Source organism: Hemiscyllium ocellatum, chromosome 12 (assembly GCF_020745735.1).
Source record: "Hemiscyllium ocellatum isolate sHemOce1 chromosome 12, sHemOce1.pat.X.cur, whole genome shotgun sequence".
Lineage (NCBI taxonomy): Eukaryota > Metazoa > Chordata > Chondrichthyes > Orectolobiformes > Hemiscylliidae > Hemiscyllium > Hemiscyllium ocellatum.
In genome coordinates this window covers 24,684,216-24,709,391 of record NC_083412.1, presented here as the reverse complement: position 1 = coordinate 24,709,391, position 25,176 = coordinate 24,684,216, and the positions used below count along the sequence as shown (strand labels likewise).

The 25,176-nt window shown below is 44.3% G+C and overlaps 1 protein-coding gene across 4 annotated transcripts in view; it reads left to right on the top strand.

The window, feature by feature from the left end:
• mid1 (midline 1) overlaps nt 1–25,176 on the top strand; it is a 357,996-nt gene that overhangs the window by 268,741 nt on the left and 64,079 nt on the right. For all 4 annotated transcript variants that reach the window (XM_060833420.1, XM_060833419.1, XM_060833421.1 and 1 more), the window contains exon 3: nt 10,367–10,462. In XM_060833420.1, coding sequence (XP_060689403.1) covers nt 10,367–10,462 — 96 coding nt within the window. The remainder of the gene's footprint in view (nt 1–10,366; nt 10,463–25,176) is intronic.

Sequence of the window (25,176 nt, the reverse complement as noted above, 5' to 3'; positions counted from 1 at the left end):
GAATTAAATCCAGAAACTCTCTGGAAAACAGCAGAGCAGTAAATGCAGTGTTAACAATTCCTTTGCTGGCCTTGAACTTCCTCAGCATCAGTTTTCTTTCTCCAGGATATGGACTGTCACTGGCAAGGCTGCCATTTATTGAATTCCTGATTCAGAAATAAACCGGTTACATTTTCTTCTTCTCGAATTTGAAAGAGTTGCACATTTTTAAGACTGAAGTGTTGGAGCTCAGTCAAACGTATTTCTCAGATCACACCATGTGCTACAGACAGATCCATCGTCACTCCATATGCTGCCTGCCGTTCAGTTAGTGAGTGATGTGGCATTTTGGATCCAGATAACACTGTAGTCCTTAACTAATTTCAGAATAATATAGTGGTTGTTTAAAAAAAATGCTGCTATATATCAAGAAAACTGTTTCAATCATGAACTTCTTTTTAAATTGACTTCTATAATTAAACTGAACACCTCAAAACTCTTTTATGGTTTGTTGTATTTTCTCAAAAGTATTACTCCCAGTACTGCTTGGGTGGTGGAATGTTGCACTTCATAGTCACCACTCTGTGATAGGTTGGTACGTTGTCCTGGCGATGTGTCACATGTTGCCCCCTGGTCTTGATTATGTTCCTGATGAGATTTCACTTCCTGTTGATATTACAGATGTTATTAGTGATGATGCTTTGTCTCTTGCTGGTTAGTGATGTGGCCGTGTGTAAGGGAGTGTTTAAGAATGTTATTCATATGGACTTTCAGAAGGTATTTGATCAGACCGTCTGTGTTTAATTAAAATTAGACTGTACCCAATTGTAGGAAATGTATTAACATGGAAAAGGAATTGGTTAGGAGGTAAGGAATGAGAGAGTGCAAGTAGAGATAATGGGTATATTTTAAAGTAGTTGGCTGTGATCAGCGATGCCTCCTAGGCCATTCAGCCCACAAAAGCCATTCTGTTACCCCCATGGCTGTGCTGTACTTCAACACCAGTTACCCATCTTAATTCCAAATCTCCTAATACCCTTACCTCTCAAAACTCTTTCTCTCAGCCATCTTTTTTTTGTGGAAGAAAGTCAGTCTGAGGTTTGTTTACCCTTTGTTTGTGAAGCAATGATTCTTGACATCGGCCAAGCTGCAATTTTAAAAGTTATGCAGCATTTTCTGATATTGTCGTCAGATTCCCCAGGTAGGAGACGTGAAGCTTCTGGAGCACAATGAATGGTGAGGCTTCACAACTTGCACTAGCTAGCCTTACAGGATATTCAAAGCTGCATTCCTCCTATTCAGTTCAATAGCAGCATTCCTTTGAAAGCAGCCAACTCCTTCTGCATGTTTCAGTTCTGTCTCTGGCATCTAAGGCAATGGAAGCGTGATTTTCAAAGGAATAGATAACAGCTGGCTAAAACGGTTCTGTGGTTAATCAGATAAACTTTATAGGATCCATTATGAGAAGGATGTGGTTGAGAAGGAATTTGGGCCCAATATTGGGCTCCTGGAACAGAAGAAGCAGAGAAACAATTTGTGTCGCAGCCGAGTCCGTAGGTCACATTAGTGCTCATGTGCTTACACCTTCACTGTCAACATATACAGCTAAAAATCACACAACACCAGGTTATAGTCCAACAGGTTTAATTGGAAGCACACTAGCTTTCGGAGGGCCAATCACCTAATGAAGGAGCGTCGCTCCGAAAGCTAGTGTGCTTCCAATTAAACCTGTTGGACTATACCCTGGTGTTGTGTGATTTTTAACTTTGTCTACCCCAGTCCAACACCGGCATCTCCAAATCATAACATATACAGCTGCATTCGAAGATTAGGTTTTCACTCCTGTAAGGAATATACTAATCTGTCAGTGCCTACAAAGCACCGTATGCCATTGCAGACTTTACCAGCCCACATTCCTACAGTGCCTGTGGGTGTAACTGGAGTAATATCACAAAATACTCCAAATACCAGTTTATGGCTTTGTTTGACCAAAGTGGAACAGGATCCAGACTGCTTTTGTTGAGCTCTATCCAAGTGCTTAAGGAACACAGGAAATGTGGGGTGCCCAATAACATTGCACTTTTTTCTTAACTCTTTGTGATTCAAATGCTGCAGAGCCATCTCTCTCACTGATGTCCCGCTAAACACATCAACAGTCATATCTTATGGCTTTTCATAAAAGTGCTGTTTATTAGTACAATACAAAGGATATACCTTAGTAATTACAACTCAAATCGCTACAAATACATTTAAAAAAATGTATTCCATTCTGACCTGCTTTGGAGTCTGATTATTCAACACTTAGCTTGTGAAATCTCCCTGTGTTCTTACCCTTATTTATCTCTGTCATGTCCCACTACATTCTAAATCTCAGCAACAAATCCTCTCATTGAATTTATCCCACTCCAATTTAGGTTATTGTTTTCAGTTACTGATATCCCTTTCCAATTGTTTACCTCTTTTCATGGCAATTTCTGTGCGACTTCCCATTTTTTCAATTCACCTTCACTGGCTCCACGAACCTCCAACCACATCAGCTTTGTTCTCGGAGTATGTCTCCCTTCTTGCCTTCACTTCCTGCCTTTTTACAACTCTGTTTGAGATGAAAGCTTTAAGTATCTTCTCAGGGTCCCAATCTTCCCAGCTTCAGATGCACGTCCTTACTCTCGTTCGCGATTTGTTGAAGCTGTTTGAGGCACAGTATAGATTAAATGCCACTGCTGAGGAAGTTGCTGAGCTTGCAAAACAGCTGTGTAAGCAGTGGCATGTGGCTTTTTGTTGCTGTGAGGTGTGCACACTTTCTAATGGACTCCTTGGTGTGTCATGACGCAGATAGACAGGTCAAAGGAGCAGCTTTGTAGGTTAATGGGATCGTTACCTGGACTTGGCTAAGGTCGTCTTCTACAGGAGTCCCCTGCCACTCTTCTCCAGTACATCTCTGGATTTGTCAGGATACTTGTTGTGTGATATGGGCCATAGCCCTTGATCGGCTACTACGGCTGGGCACATCACCCTTGACTGTCCCCATGCAGACGGTGTGCTCCCAGCTCTGAAACAGCAGGCAAGCCCCAGGTGGACAGAGGAAATGCTTCAGGGATACCCTCAATGCCTCACTGGGGAAGTGCAGCATTCCCACCGACACCTGGGAGTCACTGGGCCATGACCGTCCAAAGTGGAGGAGCAGCATCCGGGTAGGCGTCGAGCGCCTTGAGACTTGCTGTCGGGGTAAAGGTGGGAGCGGGGGGGTAACAGCTGCCATACCAATGCCTCTCCCTCACCCAACCCTTCCCATGACCCCCTCAACCTGCCTCCAGGGTAGCAGAGACCACTGTAGCTGCATCAGTGTGTACAGCCAGCTACAGGCTCACACCCCGAGAGTGGAAACGAGTCACCCCCGTCTGTGAGGAACCACCGATTAAATAAAATAGACATCGTTTCAGGAATGTCACATATTTTTGTTCTGTCTTAACACCCTCCTGAAGAATTCCTGAAGAAGGGCTTATGCCCGAAACGTCGATTCTCCTGCTCCTTGGATGCTGCCTGACCTGCTGCGCTTTTCCAGCAACACATTTTCAGCTCTGATCTCCAGCATCTGCAGTCCTCACTTTCTCCTTAACACCCTCATGGCAAGATGAAGCCACAGTGAATAGGTTCGATAAATAAAGTGAATTTTTCCTCATCTCAGCAGGTCCTAAATAGTTTTTTCAGCACACGAGACCAAGAACACTACCAGTATCCACAAGATGGGACTGCCTTTGTGTGCCTTCACAATGGGTGGGCACCACGAAACATGAAGGGCCTGCGGATACCAGGCGTAACATTATTACTTAAATGTCTCACATCCCTTTTGTCTTGTTCAAAATTGTTCAAGGGAAAAAACCCAAGGGAGTGCGAGAAAGCAGGAGACCAAGACTGAGAGATCAAGATCAGGCGTTTGTTCCTAATGATGGGAGGACATCAAAGGGAAGCAAAACAGTAAGTTACTAATAGCCAGGGGCAGAGGAAGAATAGCAGGCCAACAGTGGAGGTCACTGTAGGGTCACAGTCTAGGACAACCTCAGGAATATATTAAAGAAAATTTCAGACCATAAAGAAATGTCATGAAATGCTTATGAACTTGAATAAATATATCCTGCCATACGGAGAGACTTGCGGCATGTGAATATTATAACGAATGAGATGCTGTATGTAGGGAAAAGGGTTATCTAGAGGTGGCCATACCTACCAGCCATTGTCTGTTGACTGAAATAAAAATGGGAAAATGCTGGAAATACTCAGCAGGTCTGGCAGCATCTATGGAGAGAGAAGCAGAGTTCATGCATCAGGTCTGTGATATCTCATCAGAACTAGCTGTTGACTGCTGTTTGTATGGATTAGCCTACATTGCATAGTAAAGGCCACCATATGTAGAGACTACCATATATAAATGTATTGCAAAAGGAATGATGAACATGGAAGAGAATCAGTACAGCAGGAAGAGTAAGTGGCAACTCAGAGTCAGTAAGCATAGGTTAAAGACCAAGTATAATTATTCAAATAATGAGTTAACAGGTAAAATGCATTCAAATCTAAAATCACCTTGTAAGAACTTGGGTGAAACCAAGAACTTGCAATGTTGCCCTCCCTGAAATGTGCACACTAAAACTTGCATTTATCTGTGTAACATGAAAGCGGGAGACTGACTGGAGATAGCAAGACAGTCCCACCTCTCCCCTCATGTCGGAAACGTTACTGTAGTTGGAAAGCCATTACCTGTGATGTACAGGCTGCAGGCACGGAAGCGACTGTTTGAAAAGCAAAACCATCATCGCACAGAATTTGTTAGCACTTGCGAAGTCGTGAGGTGCTGTGTTGCAGTCCATACGGTCTGCTCGCCAACGCTGCGTGGGTCGATTTCATCATTTGCCCATCTCTTGTTAAAGTGATCGCATCTGACCTGAAGGGCTGTCTCTCCAGCAAGCCCCTCTGCACCATTTAACTTTCGCGCGATTCAAACGTCTACCAGCCCGGAGGCCGGACTCTGCAGGGTTGTGCAGGATGATTCATCTCACATCGGTCTGACAGGAACAGAGACTGAGGAAGATGTGGCTGCTGCTCAGCAGATGGACAGCCCTGGCATGGGCTTGGTGAACTTACTTTACTGTCCCAGCTATCATTGAATATAAATACAGAAGGAGACTGTTCGACCCAAACTGCCTGTGTTGGCTCTTTGAAAGAACTTATCAATTAGAGCCACCCTCCTTGCTCTTTCCCCACACCTTGCAGCTTCCCTGGTTTTCCATAACAGGGCGTAATTTTGGAAGTTCTTAATGAGACGCCTCCATACACTATCAAGCAGTGCATTGCAGATGATTAGCAACTTGGCCTTGTAAATCAATCTCACTCACTGGTTCTTACCAATTATTTTAAATTTGTGTCTTCTGATTCTCAAAGAAATGTTTTCTCAATGGTCAGGCTAACATTCACTAATTTTGAAATCCTCTATTAAACCTTTTCTCTCCAGCTTTGGTTATTTTAGTCTCTCCATGTAACTGGTACCCAGTATCCTGCTACCATTCTGCTAAATCTCCTCCAAGGCCTTGACGTCATTTATAAAGGATGGCGCACTGAATTAGGTGCCAGATGTTGGTTGAGGCTCCAGCAGTGCTTTATAAAGGTTTTGGTTAATTGCTTTGCTTTCTACTCTACCTACTGAAAGGGAAACAGCTTGGGATTGAAAAATTGCACAAGTCGTCTCCCTCCTCATTCTGCACTGTAGATTCCATCAAACTTGAGCGTTTCTCATGAATTGCGGATTCTTTGCTTTATAGGTTCCTGTTGACAGTGGTGATCATGCCAATAACATTGGCATCCACACTTGGTGGGGCAATATTAGTCAACAGCAGCATTGGAACACAGGTCTATACTTGTCAAGGTAGTGAGGAAATCCCCACAATCCTGATGCTGCAACAATTGCCAGTATTTTGAAAGCCATGATCAGCTGTTATGTGGACTTTAACTCTGGAACGGAGGTTACAAGTGCAGGAGTTGGTGACTGACTCTTTTGCCTGAAGTTGCTTTAGGAAGAGAAGGGAGACCTGTTTAACTTTTATGTAAATTCATGACTTCAGAAAGTAACTGAATAGGCTTAGGGAGTTGAATGACACTTCCTATGTTCATATTCTATTGCATCATACCATTGTTTGAGTACACTAGGTGCCTGCTCAGTGATGTTTCTGTCCCCGGAATTTGCTGCTGTAAATGCCATTTGCTGTGCCAACAGGGTTGAAGTTGTGGTGTTGTAAGCAGTTGATCTGTAACTCTGAATTTCACATTGCATCTGTAAGGCATTTATTTCATTATTGTCATCCATTTGCTATTTCTTTTTCAGTATGGGAGTAAATGTATGTGTCTGTGTGCTTGTTTGTATGTGTGTGTTTCTGAGTGTCCATCTGTATTTCTGAACATTTGTACCTTTGGATGTCCTGTATGCATGTTCCTGGCCATACCTCAGTATGGTGTGCTTGTATTTATGTTGGTCTGCACCTCCCTTCCCTTGTTGTATTCCATTTTAAATGCTGTCCAGTTTACCAAAGAGTCCCTGCTCCAAAGATATTCCACCTGATCCTTTTGAGTGTCTCTGGTATTTCCTACTATGGTGCCATTAAGCAGAAGGTGAGAATTGGCACGTGTTCCTGTCCTGGGAATGAACAGCCCTGACGTACAGATCTCTACAGGTTGAGGCCAGGGCAGACTGTACATTTTATATAGACCCTCTGTTAATATTAACAAACCAAATGAGCACACAGTATGACCTGAAGTAGTCCTGATGAATAGAATAATGATAACCTCCCAAAGGGTATTGAAAACCCTTGCAACAGCAGAGAGATTGAGGGTCAGAACCAAGTGTGCAATGAGCTGAGATTTCAGAACTGAATTCATTAAACAGCTGTCCAAAGAATGGTTGCCAATGTTGTGTTTTTGTTTGTTTTTTCTTTCATCTATGCTTAACATGAATATAAAGCCATTTGAAAAGGTAAGCTGCTCTTCCCCCACCCCCATCCTCTATCCCTGCATCCACCCCTTTGGTCCCCCTCTGTCAATTTGCCTTTCATTCATATTATTCCTATGTGCAGCCAAATCGCACCATGGTAGTTTGAGAAACGTTAACAATTTTGAAAATCTGAGAATATTTGAAGCTGGTATGTGTGATGGTGATAACTGAAGCTGCTGTTTTGCTAATTAAAAAAACACAGTTGATTCACAGTTGCACAGGTAGCTAATGAGACAAGTTTTGGTAAAATGTAATAAGGGATCTTGCTAGGCATCAGGGTGAACAATCCTCCAAAAAATGTGATGCAATGCAGGTAGCCTAAAAAACATAGGATTCAACTTTGAAGCCAAACCACGTTCTTTAAATGAAGGCACCTTGACTTTTGAAGTTAAAGGCAATCTTCTTCTTAAGTTTTCCTCCTGCTGAAGGTAGATCTGATCTTCACCACCAGGAGGAGGGCAAGGAGGTATGTCCACTACCACCCTAGCCACACTGGAATTCATGTGCAGTTGGCATAATAAGTCCCTCATGAACCGTCCAACCAATAGCACTCTGAGCTGCTATGGCAACCGAGACTTCCACTTTGTAGTTTGCATCCTGGTTCGTGATGGTGGAAGCTCCCAATTAATTTTCACCAAATGACTGACTAGAAAACTGGCCCACTCTTATTGCCTGCTACAGGAAAGATTTACATGTTGAGAATCAACTGGTTTAGTCTGCGTCATGACCAGCCCCTCCCTGGTCATCAGGTCCTGGTGTGTAACTTGAATCCAGAGACTCTGGCTCAGAGTTTAGAGTCATAGAGATGTACAGCATGGAAACAAACCCTTCGGTCCAACCCGTCCATGCCGACCAGATATCCCAACCCAATCTAGTCCCACCTGCCAGCACCCGGCCTCATATCCCTCCAAACCCTTCCTATCCATATATCCATCCAAATGCTTCTTAAATGTTGCAATTGTACCAGCCTCCACCACATCCTCTGGCAGCTCATTCCATACACATACCATCCTCTGCATGAAAAAGTTGCCCCTTAGGTCTCTTTTATATCTTTCCCCTCTCACCCTAAACCTATGCCCTCTAGTTCTGGACTCCCCGACCCCAGGGAAAAGACTTTGCCTATTTATCCTATCCATGCCCCTCATAATTTTATAAACCTCTATAAGGTCACCCCTCAGCCTCCAACTCTCCAGGGAAAACAGCCCCAGCCTGTTCAGCCTCTCCCTGTAGCTCAGATCCTCTAACCCTGGCAACATCGTTGTATATCTTTTCTGAACCCTTTCAAGTTTCACAACATCTTTCCAATAGGAAGGAGACCAGAATTGCACGCAATATTCCAACAGTGGCCTAACCAATGTTCTGTACAGCTGCGACATGACCTCCCAACTCCTGTACTCAATACGCTGACCAATAAAGGAAAGCATACCAAACGCCGCCTTCATTATCCTATCTACCTGCAACCCCACTTTCAAGGAGCTATGAACCTGCACTCCAAGGTCTCTTTGTTCAACAACACTCCCTAGGACCTTACCATTAAGTGTATAAATCCTGTTAAGATTTGCTTTCTAAAAATCCAGCACCTCACATTTATCTGAATTAAACTCCATCTGCCACCTCTCAGTCCATTGGCCCATTTGGTCCAGGTTCTGTTGTCATCGGAGGTAACCTTCTTCACTGTCCACTCCACCTCCAATTTTGGGGTCATCTGCAAACTTACTAACTGTACCTCTTATGCTCGCATCCAAATCATTTATGTAAATGAAAAAAAATAGAGTTTAGTTAAGCATTATGGATCAGAAGATAAGAAATGCTCTCACTTCCATCAAATCAGTGTTGTTCACAAGCATGTGTGGTTCAATGTGTCATGTGTACTCCATTAACCTGAAAGATGCAATGTTGTCAGCATGATGGTCGTTCCTAATGTGGAGAGGTTAAAGATTATGGAGATGTTCACCTTTTTAGAGAGGAGGTTAAGGGAAGGTTTAAGAAGAAGTGTTCAGAATTTTGAGGATTTGTTTTGTGGAGTATATCGGGAGGAACAATTTTAGCAAGAAAAAATTGTAGGGAAAGAGAGGGGGAATGGAACTAATTGCAAAGATAGTTCTAAGCAAACCCTGGCACAGGAAGATTCCATGATTTTATTTGTGCTTTTCTGGTTTAAATTATCTGGAAAATAGCTCCTGGTGAGCAAGTTAGAGATCATTGTGCCTGGGTGCCAACCTGTGCTTATTCGGGATCATCCTTCGTTCTAGCAGAAGGTTCTGGAATCAAGCCCCACTTCAGATCTAAAGCACATCTTCCATACTGACACTCCCACTGTACTGCTGATGGGAGGGGGGAGGGGGGGGCACATTGGCAGAGGTGTCACCTTTCAAATGAGTCCTTAAGTGGCAAGAGTGCAGTCCTCTCTGGTGGATGTGAAGGATTCCATGTCAGTATTTGTTCCTCCACTAACAGTACAAAAACATATTTGCAGATTATTATCACATTTCTGACTTGCTGTGTGTAATTTCACTGCTATGATTCATGTTTTACAATAGCAGCTATTTTTCAAGAACACTTAATTGATGGAAAGCTTGTTAGGGCATCTTAAGATTGTGAAAAGTTGCAGAAGGCATGCAGAGATATTTTTCCCCAGATGAAGGGCCTTATTAATATTTCTATTACATTTCAGAAAAGGCTCTATTTTTGCCCTGGATTAATGTGAAGTACAGGAGCAACATTGTCATGTAGTTATTTTCTCTCCAGTATGGAAATGTCTGCTGGATGATTCAATAATGTCCTACGGTACAGACTGCTGAAGTGTTTTTCAATTATTAATGAATTTTTGTAAAGTTTTTAGAGTACCACTGGGACCTCCTGCAGCTACAGCCACTTTAGAGAAGTTAGTGTAAACCATTATGTAACGAAAATATATCTGTGCATATAAAATAAGGATTGTCACATCAGTACAAGATAATTGACCCCCAGTATTTCTGCAAACAAGGTATGAGCTCTTTGCAGTTGAAGGAAACTATTTGGAACAAGCCCACACTCCCCCTTAATAAGTGTTGAGTTCTGTTGGGGCATCCGGCAAGGCAAGACTGACGTGAAGAGGATGGCAAAAGGGAGCTCCCATTTGATGTTCATTGGTTTATGTAGTGGGTGGCAGACAGTGGTTTTACTCATGAGCGACAAGTTGAAAGCATTTGGCTCCTGGCCCACCACGACCCAGTCGGGATTGCAAATAAAAACCTACAAATTTCCTTTGGGATACCTTCATGATGTTCCAATCTGACTTGTCTCTCCATGCGAGAGGGCTGTGGTGCCTGGTGCAGGTTGTAACTAACTATGTTTAATTTCTGTCCTAAACAGCAAAGTCTGGAGTCGAATCTGGCCAGTCTAATTAAGAGGAACAATGAGCTGGAAACACTAATGGGAAGATTAATTCAGACTTGTCAACACGTAGAGGTGAGTCCTCTCTGCAATTCACTAAACGCAAGCTGGGTGATGCAAGCAGTGTAGTTTAATAATGCAGCAGTCAGGATTAATATTGTATTATGAGAACATGTTTTATGTCACATCAGTTAAGTTAGCTGATTAAAAACATGTTACATAAGCAGGTTGCGTCAAATTAAGTCCTAAACCTTCATCTAAAAAGACCATAGCTATGCCATGTTCGTTAACACTACATTAAATAGTGCCTGGTATGGCCTAACATGACCGCTCTGACTAGATATTTGCTGTGGAGGAAGACACTGACCTGGACTGTACATAATTTGTTGGCCTCTCTCCCTTTTCTCTGTGGCCTTTGACCAGCTGAGTGTTTCATTTCTCCTTGGCTCTTCCAAACCCCATTCAAACCGTCAGTGTTCATATGGCAAGGCCGATTATGCCAATCTGCCAGTTATCAGGGCCCATGTCTGGATTCAGTTTGAATCTCACATGAAGATGTTATTAACAACAACACAAACTTTTCTGCCACGGTTTTCCCCAGTACATTTGACGACTGGTTCATTGTAGTGGTGAGAACAATATTTTATTCCTTTGTGGGATATGGGTGTCACTGACATAGTATGTCTAACTGCCCTTAAAATGAGTGGCTTGTTCAGGCTATTCAAAGGGCAGTTACAGGTCTACTACAGGGCTGTGGGTCAGGAGTCACGTGTAAGTTAGAGCACGAAGTGAATGGCTTGCTTACAAAAGCTACCATCTAGTTGATGAACATGGGCAAAGCCTACACTGGTGCTGTCAGCTCAGCGATGACTGGAGCTGGTGGAGTTAGCACAATCTAAGAAGGTGCTAGAGAGAGTAGGACAAGGAGGATCGAGTATGGACGAGGACCTGGTGCGAGGGTGGGGAGGGGGGGGGGTGCAAAGGATTCACATCGTTGGACCTTTGGAATCTCTCCAGGGGGAAAAGTGACCTTTATAAGAGGGATGGGTTTCATTTGAATTGGAAGGGGACCATTACCCTTGTGGGGAAATTTACCATTGCTACTCAGGAGGCTTTCAATTAGTAAGAGGTGGGGTGGCGGGGGAATAACTAAAGCGAAATTGAGAAAAGAGAAAAGGCTGAGGTTGGTACAGTAGATTTGGAGGTGACTGGGTACGGATGGGGGTATGGAGTCTATTGATCAAGGCAGAAAAGAGCTTGGGAGCGAGTGAGGTAAGACTGATTAAGTAAACTGGATTTACTTCAATGCAAGAGGGGTGACAGGTAAGGCAGATGATCTTAAGGCAAGGTTGGGAACATGGGATTGGCATATCATAGCTATTACACAAACATGGCTCAGGGATAGACAGGATTGACCGCTTGATGCTCCAGGGTATAGATACTATAGAAAAGATAGAACGGAAGGCAAGATTAGGGAAAACATTACGGCTGTACTTAAGGAGGATATTCCGGGAGATTGTCCAGGGAAGTTATTTGGGTGGAGCTGAGAAATATGGAAGAGATGATCACCTTATTGAGGTTGTATAATGGGCCTCCCCAATACCCAGTGAGAAATTAAGAAGCAAATATGTAAGGAGATCTCAGATATCTGTAAGAAAGATGGCTTGTAGTGGTATGAGATTTTAACTTTCCAAATATAGACTGGGACTGTCATTGTGTTAAGGATTTGGATGGGGAGGGATTTGTTAAGTGTGTACAAGCAAACTTTCTTATTCAATATATGGATGTACCTACTAGAGAAAGAGCAATACCTGTCCTTCTGTTGGGAAATAAGGCAGGACAAGAGCTTGAGGTGTCAGTGGGTTAGCACTTTGGGGTAAGTGATCATAATTCTATTAGTTTTTAAATAGTTATGGAAAAGGATAGACCAAATCTAGAAGTTGAAGTTCTAACTTAGAGTAAGGCAAATTTAAGGCTGTATTTTACGGCATGTTACTCACAGCACAACAAAAAAAAGATGTGGGGAAATGGGAAGATGGTGACACAGTGATAGTGCTGCTCATAATCCACAGGCCCAGACTGTGTGGACATCCGTTCAGGCACTGGTTCAAATCCCACAATGTCAGCTGAAGCAACTTAAATTCTAGTACTAAAATCTGGAATTGAAAGCGAGTCTCAGTAAAGATGGTCACAAATGTATTGTCAAATGTTATAAAAGCCCATTTGGTTCACCAATATAAAGTAGGAAAGAAAACTGCCATTCACTTCCTGCTCTAACTTACACGTGACTCCTGACCCACAGCCCTGTAGTAGACCTGTAACCGCCCTTTAAATAGCCTGAGCAAGCCACTCATTTTAAGCGCAGTTAGACATACAATGTCAGTGACACCCACATCCCATGAAGGAATAAAATATTGTTCTCACCACTACAATGAACCAGTCGTCAAATGTACTGGGGAAAACCGTGGTAGAAAAGTTTGTGTTGTTGTTAATAACATCTTCATGTGAGATTCAAACTGAATCCAGTACAAAAGAGGAACATCACAATCAGTGCTAGACAAAAAGGAGCATCTAGTTCCGTCTGGCATCCTGATAGTGACATGATACAATGATAATAGAGTTTGATTACTCCCAGTAATGAATCTCTATCAATAAATCTGCAACAGATGCTATGGGGAACACCCAAGCTCTGGAGTGCCCTGAGCAGGTCCCCACAGTTTCCAGAAACAAGAACAGCCAATTGCTGGAAAAGCTCTGCAGGTCTGGCAGCATCTGGGGAGAGAAATCGGAGTGAATGTTTCAGTTCGAGTGACCCTTCCTCAGAACCCATCATCTTGTCATTATCTCATTGCTGTTGGTGTATTTCCTGTGTTAAATAGTGACTACAGCTCAACAAGGGACTTCATTTGCTGGAAAGAATTTACCATTGTGAAAGGTGCCATGCAAATAAACATTTGCTGTTTAGTTGTTATAATAAAAATGAACGATGCGACGGCATCTTTTTTTCTCTCAGCCAGAAACAGCGCAGATGTGTACTGAAGCTTTCCCTACTTGGTTGTTGAGTGGTGCATTTATCGTTCCACTCACAAACTCTTTAATCCCTCCCATTTACTTCAATCATTACTGCGGCTGTGAATTGGAGCCAGAGTGTGTTCTAATCTCAGCTGCCTGCTGGGAGATTAGCCCGTTACCTTATGCAATGTTTTATTGCCATTATAAATACCTGCTGCACTTCTGCTGTAAATACTATGAAAGGAAGACCTCCAAGTATACGTGGTAGACTGAAACTGTAAATCAGTCCTTCATGAGAGGATTTTATTTTATCCAGTGCACAGATTCTCTCCATCGCCCTCTTAAGAAACTAATGAGCTGTTGGTGGTTTTTTTGGTTTAATTAGACCTGCTGTTTCCAGATGTATCTGAAAGTGTTCTTAAAAAGTAGTATTAAGAGCCAGTATTTGAAAATTCATTGGAAATATGTTAATGCTTTCTCCTTAAAGTAATAGCTGACCCATCCATGTCCTGGGACATCTTCTTACTCTTGTGTGCACCGCTGGAAATGCCAGTATTTGTGGCACAATTGAACTGAGTGGCTTGCTGGAGCATTTTAGCAGATACATAGCTGTTCGTAACAAGCAAGCAACTGATCATAGCAAGCAACTAGCCCCACACTTACAAAACTCACAGCACAGTGTCCACCGTTAGATGTGATTCTGCAATTAATCACCATTTGCTGGATGATCCCAAGTGTGAGAAGAATTAGGCTGACAAGCAATTGAGAAATAGCACCTACAGTCACAAGGCAAAAACCATTAACAACAGGGCGAAAGTGGGTACTACAGATGCTGGAGATTAGAGCCAAGAGTGTGGTGCTCGAAACACAAACAGGTTAGATTAGATTAGATCACTTACAGTGTGGAAACAGGCCATTTGGCCCAACAAGTCCACACTGACCCTCCGAAGAGCAACCCGTCCAGACCCATTCCCCTACATTTACCCTTTCACACAACACTACGGGCAATTTAGCCAGGCCAATTCACCTAACCTGCACATCTTTTGACAGTGGGAGGAAACTGGAGCACCCGGAGGAAACCCACGCAGACACTGGGAGAATGTGCAAACTCCACACAGTCAATTGCCTGAGGCGGGAATTGAACCCGGGTCTCTGGCGCTGTGAGGCAGCAGTGCTAATCAGGAATCAGAGCACCTTCCTGATGAAGGACTTTTGCCCGAAACACAATTTTCCTGCTCCTCGGATGATTCCTGACTTGCTGTGCTTTTCCAGCACCACACTCCTGGCACCATTAACAACAGATCGAGTGGTCCAATTAATACTGAATTGTCTTAGATTATTTTACACTGAAAGCGTAATTTTCTTTTGTTCATTCACGGGATGAGGGCATTAGTGTTTAGGCCAGCATTTATTGCCCATTCCTATTTACCCAGAGGGGAATTAAGAGTCAACCACATTGCTGTGGGTCTGGAGTCACATGTGGGCCAGACCAGGTAAGGATAGCAGTTTCCTTCCCTAAAGGAGATTAGTGAACCAGACAGATTTTTCCAAAAATAGTTTGATGGTCATCATCAGACTCTTCATTTCAGAATATTCAAATTGGTTGTACAATAGCTGTCCATTGAGACACAATGTAGGCTTTCCAACCTTCCTGGAGTGGTTGGCATTTTCCTGAAATTCCAAGGTTTCCCTCGGGAAGCTCAGGTAATTCAGTAATCCTAAGACTCTTGCTATTGTGGCCTCTGTTCCTTGACATATTGTGAAAGCAGCCTGTGGTTTGGTGGCATTGGCCACAGAGCGGTCAGTGCATGACCAAGGCTGCAGAGTCAACAGCAGTAATTCCTGTGGGTGGATAGACACGGGGTGCTGGTCTCCTCAATCAGGCAATGCCAGCCTTTGGGACAGACTCTGAAATTGACATGGGCCACTCTGAACTAGTGTGGAGGCATTGTCTTTGGTATATCCTTTTCATCTGCTCATGGGTGTCCTCTTGAGTCCAGAAATTTATCGCTTGACGGCTGATGTCACCAAATCATGAAAACATTGAGCATTGTTTGGGAGTAAGGCTATCTTGTCATTATAAATTAAAGACAATAGCATTTGTTGAAGACATGTGATTGAATACCATGTGATCTGGTGCCATCTCTGTATGATTGTTGGCTGAACATGATTCAAAGACGATGTTAATTCAGGGTTGTGAGTTTTCTTGGTGGGTCTTCCAGTGACTGAACTGCTGGCTTCCTGACCCGCTGATGTTTGGGCACTTAGGCCTGGCTGTCAGTGTGAGGAGGCAGCATCTGGAGGGCTTCCCTTTCCTCCCTCTCCTCCCTCTCTCTGCCAGCACTCTGCCCAATCATTAGGGTATTGCCTCTTGAAGTGTGGTTAAGTTTGATGGACGCATTGTCCCCATTTTGAACAATTGAGAGCAAACTCCTCCCAGATGTTCAGGTTAACACTTTTGTACTCCAAAGAGAGTTTGAGTGTTTTTACTGGCAGTATCTGGAAGGCTAGCCATTTTGAGAGAGTATGACCTGGTGGAGGATGGTTTTGCCTTCTGGACATAAGCTCCAGTGCACCAAAGCTGATCTCCTAAGAGCTTTCTTCTGATGATGCCTTTGAGAAGGACACTATAGTGCTTGTATGCCTGTCCTCCTGTTGCATCAGAAGGAGAGAACAGGGACATTGTTGGTGGAATTACTCTAGGGCTCTAATGGGCGGCACGGTGGCACAGTGGTTAGCACTGCTGCCTCACAGCGCCTGAGACCCGGGTTCAGTTACCGACTCAGGCGACTGACTGTGTGGAGTTTGCACGTTCTCCCCATGTCAGCGTGGGTTTCCTCCGGGTGCTCCGGTTTCCTCCCACAGTCCAAAGATGTGCGGGTCAGGTGAATTGGCCATGCTAAATTGCCCATAGTGTTAGGTAAGGGGTAAATGTAGGGGTATGGGTGGGTTTCGCTTCGGCGGGTCGGTGTGGACTTGTTGGGCCGAAGGGCCTGTTTCCACACTGTAAGTCTAATCTAATCTAAAAGTACATAGTGTAAGTCTCTCCGCCATAGAGGGGTGCAGTGACAACAAGTGCTCAATGCGTTCGGTCTTTGTTGACTTTCTGAGGTCTTTGTTGTCAAATGCATCGTGTAAAAGGTCGAGCTGATTTTGGATCTCTTCATCCACTGGGGGCATTTTGCAAGAGGTGGCTAGTGAGGTATGGGAACAGCTCGACATGTAGCAGTGGGCGCTGGGTCATCGAACCGGATGTGGGTGGATGCCACGAGCTTTTCTGCAGCAAAATGCTCCAAGCTGCTTCACAAGAACATGAGAGAAAGCTGGCTGCAAACATGAATAGGATCTACTATATGGGCTGGTTTTGGGTGGATTTGAAGGAAGACAGGTCTTTAGAGGGAGGGAATTCCAGTATGTGGGGCCTAACTGGTTCAAGGCCCAGCCATCAATGGAGTGGAGCGGTTTGAGTTGACGCTCTTGGGAATAACTGGGATTTTGCAGGATTGTGGGGAGATAGAAGGAAAGGGGAAGAACATGGAGGAAGTCAAAACTCAAAGCACCAATGTCTTGTTTGCATCTCAACATCATATAATATAATAGATTTTAACATCTCAAGGAAGGTTAACAGGAAACAAGAGATCAAAGTATAGATGGCTGTTGGACCACGACATGTGAGTGAGGACTAAATGATTTAGTCAAAATGATGGTTTCCAAGAAGTCTTCTACAGGTGGAAAGGGATATCGAGTCACTGTGAAAGTGATTTATAAATAATTAAAATTGGGGTGTCAACAGGGAACCATTCAAACCATATTCAGCGGAGGGGAGGAAGTAAGAAAGGATGTATGGCTAGAGGATGTTGCAAAGGTGGGGTGAGATTTGAAGATGAAGATGATGACTTGGTGGGGGTCAATGACTTCAGTGAGTGCAAGGATAATTAGTGCTACACAACATTCAATTCTGCAATGACCTTGGAATAAGGCCGAGTTTCTTGAGGGTAGGTGAAGAACCGGAGTGGCAGCAAGAAGAAGATTAGACAAGTCTTATCTAAACCTGACAAAGCCATAGGATAGGCTTTTCTGTGGTGGCCATTTTTGGAGATGAAAATCATTAGACATAGCCATTAGTCAAAACGCAAATCACCATTATCTTGTCTACATCTCAACCTCATATAATATAATAGATTTAACATCTCAAGGAACTTTAACAAAGAAACAAGAGATCAAAGTATAGATGGGTATTGCAGGATTATAGTTTAAGGAAACAGTTGGTCCTTGAAGTAAAGTTAATTTTAGGTGGTTCCTGACCTGCACAACAACCAGCAATAACCAGAAGGATTTGGCTGAGGTGAGGTGAGTGAGATCCATGACTGACGTAGAGACCTCGAACTAAAATTAGAGTGAGGTTTCATTTGAGAGCTGATGAACAAGAAAGACGTCCACTTGTGATGGAAGTCCAGTTCGGGAGCTAGGAGATGGGTAGAGTTTGATTTGAAAACCAAGTGAATGTTAAATGCAGTCAGTGTAATCTCTGGAGGAATTGATTAATGTTCAGAAAACCAACAGGGAAGCATTGCCCAGATGGGCAAAGTGAGTATGGCCAAGGATTCCAACTGGGAGTAACTCTCAGCCCAGGAGTTAAAAGGAGATTTGGAGAAAGACAAAGAGTTGTCTTTAAACCAAGGACATCCTGTGACAGAGATAGGAATGATTATGAGCTTGAGAGTGTCATTATATAATGAAACATGTGACACCAACCCAATGCAGGTAGCTGTGCTATTGTGCGATAGTTGTGTTTTTTGTTGCGACCCCACGCTCGATAAAAGTCATGCTATAAAAATAGTACTTAAAGCATTGGCAGTGCAATCATGTTATAGCCAACACAGCCTTTCAAAGTTTGTGCTTTAGAAACAGTATCCCCCCGATTTGTCAATCGCGTTACAGCCAATTCACATTGACAAAACGCATGTTATAGCAGAATGAAATGTCCGTGGAATGTTGCATCTTCTGGGCTGCCCCCTGCCCACTCAGAGGATAGAATTATTTTCCATTTGAATGCATGGTTTGTCAGTTTTCTGCCTGATTTTCTGCTAGTTGCCTTATCTCCCCCTGTCACTTTCACACAGTTACCCAGAATAGAGCCCCCATTCAGAGTTTCCCTACAGTCGGTAAAAGGTACAGGCAGGACCCGCTAGCCCTGTTGCTCTCCTTGTCCCTCACACTGGTGTGGTTTCTGCGTCTCGTTCATCCAAGAGTACTGGGCTACACAAAGGCTGCCTTTCTGGGGCTGTTGTAACCTCCAGTGAGCCTCCAGGAGTACAGAGAGGGCAAACTTGAGGCAAGGCAGAAGAGGGCAGACTGCTGCCAAAGGAATGTGACAGTGGGAAGCAAAGTCCTTGGAGGAGACAGTGTTAACCAAGGGGCAGGATGTTTTCACTGGCCTGCGGCATTCCTGTGAGCAGCATTGAATTATTAATGTAACTTTATACACATTAAACGGGAAATTATAATAAAAATACTCCCCAGCATATTTAAATCAACCCCAGCCTTCCTTTGGAATGCAGAAGCCATCAACGCCAAGGCTCATTTACATTAAATCCAACAGAACAGCTCAACACCACATGCTATCAGTTCAAGAGTGACATCATGAATAAAAGAAATATTGCTGCCATTTGTTTGGGATATGAATCCTAACTCCTTTCCATTTGTATCAAAAGTAACCGCATAAAATGTCTCAGACACAGGTTACACTCAGCACTGGTCAGTTTGTGGCCTGGTTTTGAAAATTCTGTATGCCCCCGACCAGATACTGTTGAGGGTTGATGTGAGATCGAGCAAACCGGTCAAGCTTTGTTGTAGTTCCTTTTTTTTTTAAACAAACAGAAACATCTGAAATAATGTGCAACGCAGATGGTTGGAGTGTCTTTGGGGTCCAGTTGTAATCTGAGACAGTGAAGGGTCTGCTCAGTGTCACAGGTACTGTGTTTTAATTTTCTCCCCTGTTGACCGACCAGAGAAATGAGTATCAAAGTTGCAGAAACGAATGTGGATATACCATTTAAGTGTTGTCGTCGTTTGCCAGTGACAAGAGATATCAAACTTGAGCTCTGTTTTAAAGGGATGAGGTGGAAACTCGTATTAATTATTGGTAGCCCATGCAGGCTTTGAAGAATCAGAACCAAACTACTGCAGATATTGAACATCTGAAGTAGAAACAGAAAAGGGCTGGAAATGCTCAGCAGGTCTGGACAGATCTGTGGGGGCAGAGAGAGACAGAGAGAGGTAGAGTTCATGTTTCAGGTCTGTCAGCTGGTTTTCAGCTGAAGTCATTGCTGGATCTGCTGGCCCCAATGCAAGTGAGCACAGCAGCTGTTACCACACTATAAACTCTGGAGGCCTCCTCCCTCAGCCCTAGGTTCTACCCCTTTCTCTCCCCCAATTCTAGCACTCCCCTTGGTGCTCCCTGCTCTTCAAGGTAAAACAATGACTGCAGATGCTGGAGTAGAGTGGTGCTGGAAAAGCACAGCAGTTCAGACAGCGTCCAAGGAGCAGGAAAATCCATGTTTTGGGCAAAAGCCCTTCATCAGGAATACAGGATGAAGGGTTTTTGCCCGAAACGTTGGTTTTCCTGCTCCTCGGATGCTGTCTGAACGGCTGCGCTTTTCCAGCACCACTCTACTCCACTCCCTGTCTTCAGTCAGCTGCAGGGGACTTGGAGTGTTAGGGACACTGGCAGCAGGGTCTGAATGAACCGCAAATACGTAGGAGGCTGCCCGAGGAATCGTAAAGTGTGGAGTGACAATGGCGCGTACAGGGGTTTCAGGTGAGCTAAGCCAGGGGATAACCGAGATGAAGGTACACACACAGTGACTACACTTTCGGGGGAGCTCTGACCAACCCCAGCTAGCAGACGGGACAAGGCTTGTGATATCCAGAAACATCACCCAGTCCGACTCCATACCAGACAATCCGAAAGGCAGTGTAAATTATGGAATGGTGAACGCAGGGAAGGAACCCACTCAGCCGACTGTATCCACACTGGCTTTCTGTAAGAGCGACTCGGCAACACAGCGGTCAGTGTGTGGTAGGTTAAAATCTTCGAGGAGAAAGTGAGGTCTGCAGATGCTGGAGATCAGAGCTGAAAATGTGTTGCTGGAAAAGCGCAGCAGGTCAGGCAGCATCCAAGGAACAGGAAATTCAACATTTCAGGCATAAGCCCTTCTTCAGGATCTATTCCTTCGCCGATTTGATTGTTCATTGACTTTACCACTTTGTGGATCTGAAACTCCCAATGGCAGGCTTGATAATACTGGGTTAATGGGTTACAACATTTCTACCTGGAGCTGTCCCATAAGTGGTGGTCGGATGTGCACCATTACTGACCCTTCTTGGCCACAAGGTGGTCACATCAGGCTGGGCAGGCCTCACTACCTTCGCTCTCAGGAAGTCATTCATAAAGGAGGCGGTTACACAAAGCCTTTTGGCTGAATGAAAAGAACAACACCTTGCATTTATCTAGTGCCTTTAGCAGAGCAGCATTGTTATGGGCCAGGCCAAACCCCGTCAAAGTATTTTCAGAAGGTAGCCCAGAGCCTAACTTTTTCTTATTTTAAAGGCAGATGTGAAGTGAGTATCCCAGGTGTGAAGCAGCTGGTCACACCATTTGGCTTTAAGCCAAACCCAATTTATTTAAACACTGCAGCTGAGACACGAGCAAAGAAAATAGAATTTAGAATAACTTAACTATTGGAAAGTGTAACTGACCCAGTACAATACCTATTACAAATTAACTGTTCCAAACCAGTAACATCCTTTAAACATACCCTTTGGCAAAAAGGTAAATTCAAACATAGCTTCTTACAGGCAGGAGGGAGCAGCATCAAGAGAAAGATCTCAGAAGGTGGCCAGAGGAGTTCCTTACAGAAGCTTGCAACCTCCCTGGACTCTCACATCTTGTGACTGCTACAGCTGAAAACAGGCTAAAGTCAACCTGATCTGGGAAAACTGGCCATGTTGAACTAGACTCTTCTGCACATCTACCTTTACAACCTCTCTTCAAAACAGAACAAAGACAAAATAACCTTTTAAAGTGACAGCATCATCACAATATGCCCAAAACTACTTTAGAGGAACATGATAAGACAAAATTTGTGATTCTACCAAAAAGGTGTATGCTTTTTTTGGAAAATGGCATTAACTGTGAAACTGTCAGCACTCCCAGCAGGAGGGGGACAGCACGCCCAAGAAGGAGGGGGATAGCACTCCCAGCAGGAGGTGGACAGCACGCCCAAGCAAGAGGAGGACAGCACTCCCAGCAGGAGGGAGACAGCACTCCCAGCAGGAGGGGGATAGCACTCCCAGCAGGAGGTGGACAGCACGCCCAAGCAGGAGGGGGATAGCACTCCCAGCAGGAGGGGGATAGCACTCCCAGCAGGAGGCAGCATGGTGGCTCAATGGTTAGCATTGGTGCTTCACAGCATCAGGAACCCAGTTCGATTCCAGCCTCTGGCAACTGTGTGGAGTTTGCACATTCTCCCACTGTCTGTGTGGGTTTGCTCCCATTTCTTCCCACAGTCCAAAGATGTGCAGGTGAGGTGGGTTGGTCATGATAAATTTCCCATAGAGTTTGGTACATTAGTCAGGGGTAAATAGGGGGAATGGGTCTGGGTGGGTTACTCTTCGGAGGGTCGGTGTGGGCTAGCAGGGCCTGTTTCCACACTGTAGGGAATCTAATTTAATCAAACAGGAATAATTGAAAGCCAGATCCAATATATTAAAGGAATATAGCTTGGCAAAGGAAGGTGAGGCAAATATAGTTAGCATAAGGGAGGTATGTTAATAGTATTCAAGCATAATTTTTTTTAGAAAAGAGTTACTCAGGCTTAAAGGAAGTCATGGAAGCAGAGCTCGCACCCGTGACATGCCCCTCCTGTGCTTTGTGGCAAATCGTGGAAATTTCAATTGTTCCTGGTGACCATGTGTATAGAGCATGTGTCCAGCTTCAGGTACTGACGAACAACATTTTGGAGTTGGTACTGTAAGGGAATTCATCATGGAGTACACGCAATGCTGAGTACATGATGGTTAACACGTTCAGTGGGATGGTCAGACTGAACAGGCAGAAAGGGCTTGAGTGACTGCCAAGCAGAGTAGAAGTGGACAGGCAGTGCAGGAGTAACCTGTGGCCAGCCCCCTTTCTAGCAGGCATAACATTTTGGGTTCTGTTGGAGGAGTTGGCAGTGCAGGGGAAAATGGAGGCAACGAACTTCATGGCACTGTGGGTGGGTCTGCTACACAAGCAGACAGGAGAAACACCAGCAGAGCTATAGTGGTAGGACATTCAGTTGTGAGGGGAAACAGCCAGGCATTTCTGCAGCCACAAGACAGGCTGCAAGATGGTATGTTCCAGTGTCAGGGACATCACAGAATGGCTGCAAGGGCATACCTAAGGGAGAAGGCAAACGGACAGATATTGTGGTACATATTGGCACTAATGACCTAGGTAGGAAAAGAGATGAAGCCCTGAAAGCAGAAGTTAGGGAGCAAGGAGGTAGATTAAAGAATAGGACCCAATAAGGTAAAAATAAACAAATTGCTGGCAGCGTATGCAGAGAAAAGCAGAGTTAATCTTTTAGGTCCACTGACCCTTCTCCAGAACACCAGGGGTTGTAATCTCTGGATTAATTGTAATGCTACATACAAGTGAGTAGAGAAACAGGTGGTTAGTCCAGATGAACGTGTGACTGGAGAGATGGTGCAGGAGGGAGGGGTTTAAATTTCTGCGACATTGGGACCATTTTGGGGGGATGGTGGGGACTGTAAAACGCAGACAGGTTGCATCTGAATTGGAATGGGACCAGCAATCCTTGTTGAGAGGTTTGATGCTGCCGGTGGGAAGTGTTTAAATGAATTTGCCAGGGAGGTGGGATCCAGGGAGAATGTTCAACAGGGAAGATAAACGGCCAAAATTAGAAGAGTCAGCCAGTGAACTGGGAAAGCACGGATGTTATGAGACATTTTCGGCACCAGGGAGGTGGGCAAGGATGGGTGGTATTTATTTTAATGCTTGAAGTTTGACAAGCAAAGAAGGTAAGCAAATTAAAACATGGGGCATGATTTTTTTTACCTCTTGTGAGACGTGTGCGTTGCTGGCTATGCCCAGCATTTATTGCCTGTCCCTAGTTGCCCCTGGAGAAGGTGGGGGTGAACTGCTGCAATCCATGTGCTGTGGGTTCCCACTATACCCTTAGGGTGGGAATTCCAGGATTTTGACCCAGCGACCATGAAGGAATGACAATATATTTCCAAGTCAGGATGGTGAGTGGCTTGGAGAGGAATTTACCAGTTGGTGGTGTTCCCTTATCTCTGCTGCTGTTGTCCTCCTGGATGGAAGTGGTCATGGGTTTGGAAGGTGCAGTCTAAGGATCTTTGGTGAATCTCTGCAGTGTACCTCGTGGATATTTGATTGGATTTATTATTGTCACATGTACCTAGGTACAGTGAAAAGTTTTGTTTTGTATGCAGTACAGGCAGATCATACCCTACAAAGTATATGGATGGTACTACTGCTACTGAGGATCAGTGGTGGAGGGAGTGGATGCTTCTGGATGTGGCCCCAAACAAGTGGGCTGCTTTGTCCTGGATGGTGTCAAGCTTCTTGAGTGTTGTTGGGTCTGCACTCATCCAAGCAAGTGGGGAGTATTCCATCACACTCTTGGCTTGTGCCTTGTAGGCTTTGGGGAGTCAGGAGGTGAGTTACTCACCATAGTATTTCTAGCCTCTGACCTGTTCATCACATATTGTGTTTATGTGGCCAGTCCTGTTGAGTTTCTGGTTAATAGTAACCCACAGGATATTGAAAGTGGGAGATTCAGTGATGGTAACACCATTGAATGGCAAGGGTTGTGGTTAGATTGTTGCTTATTGGAGATTGTCATAGCCTGGCATTTGTGTAGGCAATGGTTACTTGCCACTGGTCAGCCCAAGCCTGGGTGTTGTCCAGATCTTGTTGCATTTGATCATGGATTGCTTCATTATTTGAGAAATTGCTAGTGCGAACATTGTGCACTCATCAGCGAACATCCCCAATCCTGACCTTACAATGGAGGAAGCTAAAGATGGTTGGGCCTAGGAGACTTCCCTGAGGAACTCCTGCAAGATGTCCTGGAGCTGAGATGACTGACCTCCGACAACCACAACCATTTTCCTATGTGCCAGGTATGACTCCAACCAGCAGAGAGTTGCAACCTGCTGCCCATTGATTCCAGTTTTGCTAGGGCTCCTTGATTCCACTCTTGAACAGATGCAGCCTTGATGTCAAGTGCAGTCACTGAAACTTGGCTGAGAGATGATCAGGATTTGAAGCTCAATATTCCAGGATACACAGTCTTCAGGCAAGACAGGGAAGGGGATAAAAGAGGAGGTGTCAAATAAGGAATCTATTACAGCAGTAAGGAGAGATGACATCTTAGAAGGCTTCTCAAGATAAGCCTTATAGGTAGAACCAAAATGGAGTGATCATCTCATTGGGAGTGTATTATAGTTCCCTAATGAGAGAAGAGCAGATTAGTAGCCAAATTTCAGGGAAGCATATAAGTAGCAAGGTTGTGAAAGTAGCGATTTCAATGTCTCCAACATTATCTCAGGTAGTCATTGCGTGAAAGGCTTGAAGGGAGTGAATTTTTGAAATGCATCCAGGGCAGCTCTTTAAGGCAGTACCTAACGTTAAGTCCTGGACTTCACTCTCTCCTGCAGGGCTTTTTATGTAATGAAACAAGGCA